The sequence below is a fragment of the Cervus elaphus genome, chromosome 23 (genome assembly GCF_910594005.1).
Source record: "Cervus elaphus chromosome 23, mCerEla1.1, whole genome shotgun sequence".
NCBI classification, from domain to species: domain Eukaryota; kingdom Metazoa; phylum Chordata; class Mammalia; order Artiodactyla; family Cervidae; genus Cervus; species Cervus elaphus.
Window position 1 is genome coordinate 65361611 of NC_057837.1, and position 12673 is coordinate 65374283.

At 49.3% G+C, this 12673-nt stretch overlaps 1 protein-coding gene and 1 long non-coding RNA gene across 5 annotated transcripts in view; one reads left to right on the top strand and one right to left on the bottom strand.

Annotated features, from left to right (window-relative positions):
- The first annotated feature begins 44 nt into the window (after positions 1 to 44).
- LOC122681870 lies at positions 45 to 3298 on the top strand. 3 transcript variants are annotated; one of them, XR_006337125.1, is made up of 3 exons: positions 45 to 222; positions 974 to 1123; positions 1507 to 3298. It is a non-coding gene; the product is annotated as an uncharacterized LOC122681870 (long non-coding RNA). The 3 variants fall into 3 exon arrangements; XR_006337123.1 differs by having other exon boundaries at positions 59 to 1123; positions 1507 to 1673; positions 1872 to 3298; XR_006337124.1 differs by lacking the exon at positions 974 to 1123 and having other exon boundaries at positions 54 to 222.
- SOGA1 (suppressor of glucose, autophagy associated 1) overlaps positions 2484 to 12673 on the bottom strand; it is a 74749-nt gene continuing 64559 nt past the window's right edge. For both annotated transcript variants that reach the window (XM_043884361.1, XM_043884360.1), the window contains one exon: positions 2484 to 10738. In XM_043884361.1, coding sequence (XP_043740296.1) covers positions 10586 to 10738 — 153 coding nt within the window. In that variant the 3' untranslated portion in view covers positions 2484 to 10585. The remainder of the gene's footprint in view (positions 10739 to 12673) is intronic.

A 12673-nucleotide genomic window follows, 5' to 3' on the forward strand; every position in this document is an offset into this window, starting at 1 on the left:
CAACGCCGCTTCCGCGAGGCGCATGCGCAAACCGCGATTCGCGACTCTTGTGGCCCCGCCCTGTTTGTCCAAGTTCTTCCCCGCCCAGTATTGACCAAGTTACCACCTTCCCAACAACGGCGCTCCCAAAGAATCCCTGACTGAGTACCGTTACACCGTCGTGTTCTTTGCGCTTGACATGCCCAGAGCCTTCCCAAGATGAGGGAGCAGAGGCCCAGAAAGGTAATTGCCAAAGGAAGACATTAGCGAGTGGGCAATGATGCCCTGTCCGGTCGCTGGGCCACAGTCCTTCTCTCCCTTTGTCTTAACTCTAAAATTGTGGACCATGACTCTCCCAGGGCAGACTGGGACCACTTTTTCCAGTTCTCCTCTAGCATATTTTCTCTTTTTGTGGCCCCTTCAACACCTGGAAAAGTTTAGGATCTCTCCTTTTACAACCTCCTTGCAGACCTCCCCCTCCCCAATACGCTTGCCACTCTTATCATCACCCCCATTGTTTCTGCTCCTTTGCTTAAGCCGTTATCTTGGCCTGAGAAGCCCTTCCCTGATTATTCTTGGCAGAATTCTCCAATCTTAAGCCTGAGTTGAGGATCCAGTGCACTGAGAGCCTTCTCTGAGGCCCCAGGCTGTAAAGCAGATGCCCTTTCTGTGCTGCCGGGAGCCTAGCCTGTGCCTGGCACACTATCCATTGCTGGCTTGGGGGCTCCCAGAGAGCACGCTGCTGCTTCAACACCCAGCATGATGCCATCAGAGTGTCACCTTGCATGCCTTCGGGATCTGAAATCTCCCCAAGTGTTGAATCACAAGCAGTCCACAAAAACTGCAAGAAGGGTTAATGAGCCACCACTGGAATGTGACTGTGGTCATCTTTCCGTAACAGCTGTGGGTCCCTGGAAAAGTTTTCTGGTGGTAGGCAGAAATCTGCCTTCCTAACATTTCCACTCTGTGGTTCTAGCATGCTGTCTCCCAACAGATGTCTGAAGCAGAGATTTGTTCTTTGTTCCCTGAATATCACTTTCTGGAGCCCAGTTCCTTCCCTTCCCACCCCACTCCTTCAACTTCTCACTTGTCAATGTCCCAAGAACAGAACACAGCCAGAACTGGCCATCCTGGGGCACAGTGGGTATGTTGCCTCATGGAATCCAGACCCAGTGCATCCTCTAGGTTGTTTCCCTGCTTTCAGTTCTTCCATGACTCTCTACTTTCCACAAGATGTGGACATTCCTTCCCTCATAAGGGACTATGTGATCTCACCCAGCCTCTTTCTTCATTCCCCACACCAGTGATTTCTTCCAGTTCCCTGATCCTGCTCTGCTTTCTCTACTAGGCTTTCTACATGCTGTTCCCTCTCCCTGGAACATGTTGTCTCCATCTCCTGCCTGCAACACACCACCATCTCCTTCATCTGGTCAACATCTCAACCTTAGGAATCATTGCAGCCTTCCCTGATCCCTCCGACTCCCTGACCACCCCTTTGCCATTGACATTTGGTTTCCTGTTTTTCAGGTCCATATACTGTTATCCTCAATGCTCAGCACAGGCCTGGCTGTTGTTAGACTCTCAAAAAAGAGATCTGGAATTCCTTGGTGATCTAGTGGTCAGGACTTCATGCTGTCACTGCTGAGGGCCGACATTCAATCCCTGGTCTGAGAACTAACATCCCACACAAAAAAGTAATTTTCATGTGGTTGCTGGCTTCCAAGATGGTCCCCAATGACCTCCACTTTCTGCTCTTCATGCCCTTGTATAGTTCTCTTCCAAAAGGAATAGGACTAATCTGTATAACTAGTGAGATGCTGCAGAAATGATAGTGTATGATTTTCAAGGCTTAAATCATAAAAGACATTGTGACCTCTCCTGCTTTCCCGTAGATCACTTGCTCTAAGGGAAGCCAACTGCCATGTTGTGAGGATACTCAAACAGCCCTAGGGAGAGGTCCACATGGCGAGGAACTGAGGCCTCCTGCCCACCCTCACTTGCCAGGCATGAGTAACCCAACTTGGGAATGGATCTTCCAGCCCCAGTCATGCCTTCACATGATTGCTGCCTGATTTGACACTTGACTGCACCCTTAGGAGACCCTGAGTCAGAACAACTTAGCTCCTGAATCCCTGACCCACGGCATCTGTGATATAAATGTTTGGGGATAATTGATTATACTGTAATAGATAATTAACCCATGTCCTTTTTTTGTGATAAATATTTGAAAGTCTTTTGTAGCGAGTTTCAATTCCATTTTTGATGACCTGCATTTGTTTCTCTGTGGCCTTACCACCCTTCATGGGAGACCCTGAGATGTCAGCAGTCAGTAGCTGGGAGCCCCTGCTGGCTCCTCCCAAGTGACCCCAGACCAGCCAGTTGGCTGTGGCATTCCCAGGACTCCCTCCTTCCCAGGCAACTGGGTGTGTGGTTGAGTCAAGTTCCAAATGTGCTGGGGACCACACCCACCTCACGTGAGAAATCAGACAAGCCAAGTCCAGGGAAACTGTTCATATGACATACTTTATTTCCAATCTAAACCATTAAAAACCCTTTGTAAGTTTACACTGTACAGTTATTCTCATGTCTGAAATAAGACACGGGGGGGAAGGAGAGCTGGCGGACTGGACCACGGTTGTCTAGCACCCAATACCTCCTGGGAAGGAGCCTTCTGAAGAAAGGAGTAGGGAGGAGAAAGAGCGGACAGGAGAGGCAGAGTTTGGCCCAAGGATGCCCCTGGTCCCTTCCTTCCCAAAGGCCTTTCCCTGGGGGACCCCTTGGGCCCACGACTTCAGAGGCCACACCAGGAAACCAGGATGGTCAGGAAGGGGGTTTCACAGTATTGGCGGGGGTTCAGGATGGGGAGGCCAGGTTGAGGGATGGCTTTTGGCTCTCTCCCCTAGCCCCTAGGGGCAGGAGCTGCTTTTTGGCACTGTCTACAAGGTCTCCCTGGAGGTGGGAGGAGGAGGAGCTGGTTGGGGATTTAGGAGTCTGTCTTTGAGAAGCTATGTTTCTTTCCATTTGAAAAGAAGCCATAAGCCTATGGTGAGATTCCCAAGGGATAAAGGGTCAGGGTCTTTTGTCTCCTGCCCACCCCCCCCCCCACACACACACAGGAGGCCCACCCCCTGCCTGGCTGGCACAACCCTATACAACCTTTAGTAAAACCCAGACGAGTAGGAAAGGTGGGTAGAACTGGAACCAAGCCAGGAGTAGAGAAAGGAAAAATGCCTGCCTTTTTCCAGCCCCCCAGTTTCTGGGAAGAGGAGAACACAGTTGTGTTTTGCTTTGGGTAGGGATGGCCAGGGTTCCCTGGCCTCAGAAATCCAGATGAGCTTGAGGTTTCCCACTTGTTCCTGGTCAGGACCAGCCTCGGTCCTTCCCCAGGCCACACTATTTGCTGGTTTAGATCGGCAGGTAGTAAATGCCTGTGTATATCGGAATCAGTTGGAGGGCTTGTTAAACCCCCAGCTTGCTGCCCTCCCCCCACCCCCACCAAAGTTCTAGTTTTGTAGTTCTTGAGTGGGGCCAATACTTTGCATTTCTATCAAGTTCCCAGGTTATGCTCTGGCTTCTTTGAGAACCTCCAGGCATCTCATCCTCAGCAACCTGGTGCCCTAAGAAGACAGTGCCAGGGAGCTGGGCCACAGCTGCCAAGGCCCTGCCTTAGAGGCACCAAATTGGGAAGCTGCTGGGAACAGACTTATGGTGAGCCCCCTGTGCGGAGAAGTAAACTAAGGCACAGAGATCAGTGGCGGAGCTGAGAGAGGAGCCAGGATACCAGGGCCCAGTGGAGAGAGGATGGTGATGCAGGACCCCAAAACATGAGGGGTACTCTGGGGTCCCTAAGGATCATCATCATAAAATCATACAACCAGCCAAACATAGAGAAGTTAGGACAACTGTCCAGACCTGGGCCAGGTCTCCAAAATCCTGGCTGAAATTCCTTTTCACAGGAGCAGTTCGAGTGGTATAGAGTGGAGAAAGACAAGATGGTCAGGCCTTGATGACTTTGGCCCTTCAAGGATGCTAAGGGAAACCAGAGCTCCTTTCCTTACTGCCTGGGGTTCAGGGAGCTGGTGGAGGGCAGGAAGGGAGGGGAGCAAGGCTGATGGGGTAGACAAAGCAGGGTGCAGGGAAGGGTGGGGTGGGGGAGCCCTGGGCAAGGGGTCACTTTGTTACCAGTCCCCTTTGGTTCTTGGCTCTGTGGACTTTGCAAACTGCAAATACTACAGAAGGGATAAGCGGTAATGCCAGGGTGGGCTACAGGTTCTGCCAGGGCAAGCTATTCAGAGGCAGAGAGATCCAGGGGAGGGTAGAGAGGATGGTGGGATATCAAATGGACAGGCAGATGGACGGACAGATAGCCAGAGGGAGGAGGGAAGAACCCAAGTCAGGCTGCATCTGCTTTACAAACTAGGCTATGCAGGACTGGGCAGGATAGGGGAAGCCAAAATGGGGGTCCCAGTGACCTCTGCCAATTCCCAGTGGATAGTGCTGGGGTCCTGTCGGGAGGCTGTGGACAGAAGAAAATGGGACTCAAGGGTGGGATGGGGGGTGTCTTTCTGGGCTGGGGGTGGTCACTGGGCCAAGCCCAGCCTGAGGCATCGGGGAAAGGTTCCCCCTTCAGTGTGAGAAAGTAAAATAGAACCCAGGAAATACAATCAGATCTGAAAGCAAACATCAGGAGTTGGGAGACCACAGACACAGGATGATGGGGATGTGAGCCTGAGGGGCCAGAAAATCCATAGAAGGCCATTCTGGGAGGGCTGAAGGGCGTGGGTGCTACAAAGAAGCCTGTTTTCAGAAGAGGAAAACCTGGCCATGGGTCAGGGCCACTCGGTCTGCTGGTGGGAATCAGTCAGAGAAGAGGAGGCAGGAGGAGGGGAGGCTTTGGAGGAAGGTGATAAAACAAAGGATGGATGGGTGGTGGGAAGCAAACAGGCTGAGCCCAGAGAGAAGACAGGGTTCAGCCAAGATCAGGGAATGGTAGGTGGGGTCTCACTCACCCCCAGGGATGAAGAACCTGGTGGGAGTCAGGAAACCTGAATTCTGGTCCTGACTCTGCCTCCAGTTTGCTGTGTGACCTTGGGTGAGGAACTCCCTTCTCTGGGCTGGATTCCTCATCCAAAAAAGTGAGGAGTTTGACAAAAAAGGACCAACATTGTATGATTCCACTTAGAATACTTAGAATAGGTAAATTCATAGAGATAGAAAGTAGAATATAGGTTATCAGGGGCCTGAGGGAAGGATGGGGAGTTACTGTTTAGTGGGTACAGTTTCAGTTTGGGGTGATGAAGAAGTTCTGGAAATGGATAGTCCTGATGGTTGTACCACTGTGTGAATGTATTTAAAGCCACTAAAAGGGCTAAAACAGTAAGTTTTATATTATGTATTTTGGGCCACAATTTTTTTTTTTTAAAGTGAGAGGGTTGGTCCAGTTTATTAGCCTTTCTACTCACTAAGACTAGTGAGGGCACTAGGGGACAATGAGTGTGATCAGACCTCTTTACATCAGTGTAGAACCTTATGTTTTCCCACGTAGACTCACACAGTATTGTACTTGGTCCTCAGCACCGCCATGTGAGGTAGGATTTCTTCCACTTTGCAGCTGGAGGAACAGAGGCACAGACTAGCCACATGCTCTGGGGTCAAGGTCATTCAAGTCGGTGGCAGTTTATTATTTTTAAAATAGTGACCTGGAAAACATCCTTGCATTTTAGGTTCATACCACAACTCACTTAGTGGCCTTTGAAGAAAGGACGCATGCTCTAAATTAGCAGAAGAGTTTGCCTCCTGGGGCAAATTTTGTCACTTCCCATGACTGGATGATGAGAGTAGTGAAAGTTGATGTGCTTCCCTTTTTACCATGGCTGCCAGGAAACTCCAGAGTAAAATTTAATTGCAGGATTATGGGAATCACATCAGATAGATTTAAGTGTGTGTGTGTGTGTGTGTGTGTGTGTGCGCGTGTGTGCGCGCGCTTAGTTTTGCTCAGTTCTGTCCAACTCTTTGCAACCCCATGGACTGTAGTCCTGCAGGCTCCTCTGTCCATGGGATTTTCCAGGCAAGAACACTGGAGTGGGTTGCCATTTCTTCCTCCAGGGGATCTTCCCAACGCAGGGGTCAAACCCACATCTCCTGCGTCTCCTGCATTGGCAGGAGAATTCTTTACACACTGTGCCACCTGGGAAGATAGATTTGGGGAATGATAATTCCTCTTGCTTTTTGACTTTTTTTTTTCCGTTGCCTTACTGAACTTTATGATTAAGATTGTAAATTGCCCCTGGTGCTTTTTGGAAATTCTCAGCATAGTTAACCCAAATCAGAGCTGGATTGAGGACCAGGCCCCCTAATTCTCAGCTCAAGGCTCTTCTAAAAATATAACATCATATTTATTGGGCTTAAAAAAGATGGCCTAATTGGAGATGGTAAAGGACAGGGAAGCCTGGCATGCTGCAGTCCACAGGGTCACAAAGAGTCGGACACGACTGAGTAACTGAACAATGGTCAAGGCTGTGAACATTAATGATGTGGCACTGGTACTTAGGATCTCTCTGGGAGTTTGTTAGATATGCAGATTCCTGGCCCTTTGGGGTGAGGTGGGGTCCAAGAAGCTGCATTTTGGACATGTCCCCACACTACCCTCCGAGACACACAGGTGCAGAGATTCAGGATAGACTGGTTTTGTGTCTGGGTTGGGCAGTGGCATAGTCTGGGAATTCTGCAGCCACACAAAGCCCCCAGTGGGGCAGTAGGTTAACACAGCAAGGGACAAGGTTGGCCTGAGGGTTCCAGCTGACCTAGGTTCTAGTCTGAACTTGATGACTTCCTGGTTAGGTGACTCTGGAATGAGACCTGTACCTCAGTTTCCAATCTATAAAATGGGAACACTAAACCCTGTCCTGCCAAGGTTGCCTCCCAAGTTAGCATGTAGAAGCCTGAAGGAGAAGCAATTTCTAAATGGCCATGTGCTCTAGAAGAGGTGTCCAGGGACTTATTATTAATGAAGAGGTGGTGGGATTGGGGGGCTAATGGGCCTGGAAGACTGGCAAAGCTGGGGGGGAGCATTCTAGATGGGAAAGGAGAGGGAGGAAGGCCCCAGAAGTTGGATGGGCAAGAGGAGAACAGACCATGTGATGAAACCACGAAAAGTGGATGGAGGCAGGCAGGAGGGAGCCATGTGGCAATCAGGGCACAAGAGGGTCAAGTCCTGGACCCTCAACTTTGTCACCTGGGAGAGCAGCTGGTAGAGGACCATCCCTGGGGAGACCAAGGGAAGGAGCCGTTTTGAGCAAGACCTCTTGGGAGGGGTTTTTTAAATTGGTCAGCCTTTGGTGGGGACAGAATTGGGGGGGGGGGAGATGGCCGCCAGGGTGACAGGGACTTGAATATTGATACCTCGTGCATGCAGGATCTAGGGGCCACTGACGTGCCAGAGTGGTTTGATTTTCATTTCAAGTACAGACATCATTGCCCCCAGGAGGGTCTGATTTGGCTGTGGGAAGAGGTCAGATGTCAGAAACACAAGATCGTCCAGTTTGGGGTCAGTCATGCCAACTGGTCTCCCATTTCCCCTCAACCAACTGGTGCCAACACAATGGATCCAAGCCTAGGGGCCTGTAGGGAATTAGGACCCCAAGGTTCCTTGGGACTTTGCCTGAAGAAAATAGAGAGAGAGGGAAATGAGAGGAAAAAGAGGGACAGAGGGCGAGGAAGAGAAGGAAGTTGCTGGGAGTAAAGAGGCAGGAAAGAAGAAAGGGGAAAAAGGCAGTGTTCCTTCCTGGGACCCGGTGCTCCTGGGGAGTCCTCACGGTGGGCCAGGCAGTTTTCTGCTTCGGGAATGTTACCAAGACTTAAAAGGCATTTGAAGAAACAAACAAACTTAGAAATTACATTCCAAAAGAGTAGAGAGTTTTTACAAGACAACCCCCCACCCCCAAAAAAGGAAACACAACCAGTTGCTAATTAAAATGCTAAAACCCAAATCAAACCAATATTTACACATAACATTTTCAACCCCATCAACCCCATATCCAGAGGCTTCTGTAGGAACAGTGATGAGTGACCTTGCCCAGTGGCATGCAGGAAGCAGAAACTGGGACTTTACTGAAAACCAAGGACAGGCCTCTGACACTGGCTGAGGGCTGGGCGGCCAGGCGCTAAGACAATGAGAACGCAAGGACTATCTTGGATGAGAACAATGATGGTAAGGCTGAGCACTCAACAGGGTCCAGGTCTCGTGAGGATTCCTCCCCAAGGCTAGAAGTGCAGCCTCCCTGGCCCTCTGCAGCCCCGGGAGGTGGCAGAAGGCCTCTGGTGGCTTGTGGCCTGGTGTGAACCCCCTCCCTTGGATAGCATTGGAGGGGTCCCCTGACCTCTTGGGTGGGAGCACTGGCATCCCAGAGGGGCCTGGCCCTTGGTTACATTGACCTTCCTGCTCTGCCCACACAGGTCACTATGGTACGAGGAAGTGGCTGGTTGTACTAACGTGACCCCAAAGTTCTGCTGATAGGCAATGGACATGAAGGTATTTGGGTAACTGGTCCAGGTGCTCCAGAAAGGGCTGGACTGGGGGCTGGTGGGTGGGAGTGCAGAGGCATCTCCTAAGTCCTGGGGGCACACTAGCAAAGATGCTGGCTTTCGGTCTTCCTGATGGAAAATTCACAGATAAGCCACTTTATCCTGATGTTTTCACTCTGAGCCCCCAACCAGTTACACGCAGATATGCAGGTATGTGTGCAACCAAAATGGGTTCACTGGCACCAAGAGGGAGGCCCCCTGCGTTCTCCCCTGCCCTGTCACCACTGCAGTGAGCCATGATGCAACCGGTCCGATGGCTCAGTCAGCTCACATGCGACAGGGGGAAGGGTGGGCAGTGGGGTTGGGGCTGAGAGACGAGCCTGGGGAGTCCATAAGGCTAAGGAGAGAGGCTGGTGAAAAGGCTGGAGGCTGGTGAGAACTGAGGCAGGCTGGCAGACACTCTCAGATCCATGTGCAAAGCTGCAATAAACATTCTCGAAGTTCAGTCCTGTTTTCCTGCGAGTTCTCACTTAGGGAACTTGGAGAGATCTCCATGCTCTTGATAAAGCCTTAGTAATCTGTGTTGGACTCATTAGAAACCAAAAAAAAAGGTGTCAGAAGGAGGGAGGAAAATGAGAAGGAAAATGGGAAGTGATTGGGAAGCGGTGCTGCTGGTTCAGCCCTCCGTCCTGTCTGTGAGTATTTACAAACTCACAGCGGGGGTCAGGCAAGTAGCAGGTGTGGAGCATAAAAGTGATGCTCTGAGGCCAAAGGGTCAGCAGATTTGTGGGGAGCTCTGCTGGGGTCCCCTCCAAACCTGAACCAGGAGACCAGAGCTCGCCTGCTGAGTTGTCTTGTCCACAGAGGGGACCCTGCGCCCATCCATCGTGTTAAAGCCTTGCATTGTCCCAGTGGCGAGAGCACATGTCTCAACCTCCAATAAATTACCTTAGGGACTTTGGGGTAAATTAAATTATTAAAATAAAGTAAAACCACCTTAAATATTTATAGTAAGAAAAACTCAAAATAAACAACCTAGGCAAGAAATGTGTTTCCAGGCCCCAGTCTATTGCCATGTCCTGGGGCACCGGCCTCGTGAAAGACTCCTGGGCCTGATCTGGCCAACTGGGAGTCTCTTTTTGGGAATATCTTTGCCCTCCACCAGCTGCAGGATGTAAACACAGTAGAGATGTGGCACCCCTCCAGGGTGCTGGGGAAAGAGCCCCCAGCAATCAAGGCAGTGGGCAATTAGGCATTTATTTATCTGTGCACCAGGTCTTGAGATGGACTCTACCTATGTCTGTCCTCAAGGAGTCTCCTGGGAAGGCTGGGGTCCCCCCAAGTCACCTTGGCAAGAAAGGCAGTTCCAGTGGCTCCCTGACCCTGGGCCCCGCATATTTCTACCTCACATTCTAGGTCTTGCTGCATCTGAGCTACGGGCAGGGAGATCCAGGACCCCAGGATTCCAAGCAGATACTTGACCCTGGCTACTGCCCTATCATATTCCCTAGAGCTGCAGCAATCCAGAGCAGCGGGGCTGGGGGGAGGAGGCGGTGGCAGGGGGAAGAGAGGGATGGGGTGATGCCCAGCTCAGCTCCATCAGACACCCCACGTTGAGCCCTAGAGCAAAGCCTGTTCTTCTCATCGGTGTTTCTTCCCGGTGAAGAGGGATGTGGTTGGCCAGGAACATCTCTGTGAGCCCTTTTCCCTGAGGCGCATGGCCGGAAGTGGATCCTTTCCTTGGCTCTTCTGAGAAGTGGGTGTGGGTGGAACCAGGCAAGGCTCTCCCAACTTACGACCCAGGGATCAGCTCTCAATGGATCTCTCTTGGAGATGCTTCTGAAGCCCAGTTTTGGTCTTTATCCCACTCGCTGCCTTCCCCTGGGAAGTCAGATATCACCACCCGGCAGTCAGCAGGAGACCCCGCTTTACCTGGCTGGGAAAGCGCTTCCATGGCAGAGATGCAGCCCTCCAGGGCGAGAGATGCAGGGAGCTCTCAGGGCCCCGAGCGACTTCTCTCCACTGGTTCCCTTCGGCTGTCCAGGGACGGGGGCTGGTCGAGGTGAGGAGCTCGGCTGCTCTATCACTCGCTGGGCGGGGCTGCCCGCTCCTCCCCACCCCAGCCAGACTCTGAAGGGTGCAGCCTGCACTTGGAAGGAGAGTGGCGGATGGCCGAGCGGGATGACCGGGCGAAGCAGGAGGCGAGAGACTGGGTGCTGCAGTCACACACTGCATCCTGGGGGGAGAGAGGAAGAAGTCAGGAGGAGCCAGGAGGCACTAACCGGCCCCCACCCCCCCAGGGACTGGGTGGCCATCCAGGCCAGGAATTCGGACTCAGCTGTGCAGTTCCTAGGAGCTGGAGCCCCTCTTTTTTTTTTCAGTTATTTATTTATTTTCATTTATTTTTATTAGTTGGAGGCTAATTACTTAACAATATTATAGTGGCTTTTGCCATACATTGACATGAATCAGCCATGGATTTACATTTGTTCCCCATCCTAATCCCCCCTCCCACCTCCCTCCCCATCCCATCCCTGTAGCCCCTCTTTGAACCAATTTTAAAAACTTATTTTCTCCCATTAGAGCAGTAATGAACATTCATAAATAAAGCAGTAATGAGTGTTCATAAAATAATGTTCCAGGGACTTCCCTGGTGGTCCAGTAGTTAAGAATCCACCTTCCAAAAAAAAAAAAAAGAATCCACCTTCCAATGCAGGGGACTTGGGTTCGATCCCTGGTTGAGGAACTAAGATCCCATATACCGCGGGGGCAACTAAGCGCATGCACTGCAGCTAGACAGAAGCCCAGCAAAAGCCTGTATGCCGCAAAAAGACCCAGTACAGACAAAAAAGCAAAACAAAAAAACCCAAACATTCCAGAATATAATAAATCCTGGAATATACATAAATAAATTCTGAAACATACCTTTACCAAAATGATCTCAACTCCTATAACTTACTTTGTAATCGCAAAAACATGAATACTTTTTTTGTCATTATGTATGTCCAGATCTCTTTTTAATGGCCACATAGTATTCCACTGAATGGAAATAGCTTAATTTATTTATGCAACTCATTTTTTATGTGTGTTTTAGGTAGTTAGTTTCTAATTTTTTTACTATGACCAACACATAGGGATAATGGTTAAAACTGCTGCTATACATTATTTACAATTGCCAAGATATGGAAACCTAAGTGTCCATCAACAGATGAATGGATAGAATGCTACTCAACTATTAAAAAAATGTAATTTTGCCATTTGCAGTACCGTCGATAGACTTGGAGGGCATTATACTAGGTAAAGTTAAGTTAGGGGAAGACAAATACTAACACCACTTATATGTGGAATCTAAAAAATACAACAAACTTGTGAATAGAACAAAAAAAACATCAGACCCACAGATATAGGGAACAAACTCATGGTTACCAATGGTGAGAGGGAAGGAGGAAGAGGCAAAATAGAGGTAGGGGATTAAGAGGTACAAATTATTAGGAATAAAAATAAGCTACTAGGATATATTTTACAGCACAGGGAATATAGTCAATATTAGTAATAATTACAAATGGAATATAAACTTTAAAAATCATGAATCACTATATTACACACCTGTAACTTATATAATATTGTATGGCAACTATACTTCAAAAAACACCCAAAAACATGCTGCTGTAAAACTTGATTGGTTGGTTCAAATTCCAGCCCAGTTACTTACCAGCTGTGTGACCTCGAACAAGTTTTTTAACCTCTCTGAGCCTTGATTTTTTCCTCAAAGTTGTTGTGATCAACTTTGATCTCAGCCCGGATTTTTTCCTCAAAGTCTGTTGTGATTACAACAAACTGTTGGCATAGTGCCTATTATGTAATTCAGTAAGTCTTAGCAATTTTTATTAAGAATGTAATACATTTCTTTATATACATATCCACCTCTGTAAAAATTTCCATTGGTTACATTCTTAAGAGAACTACTGGATCAATGGGTAATAAGCATATTTTACATACTGAAAAATGTTTGGGTCAACCAACATGGAAAATACAATCAGCTTTGTATTTCTGGTTTCGTGATGTAGTTGTGGTTATCTGACTATGATGATTAATTTTGTGTCAACCTGACTGGGCCACAGATTCCAGACACCTGGTCAAACACTATCCTGGGTACTTCTGCAAGGATGCT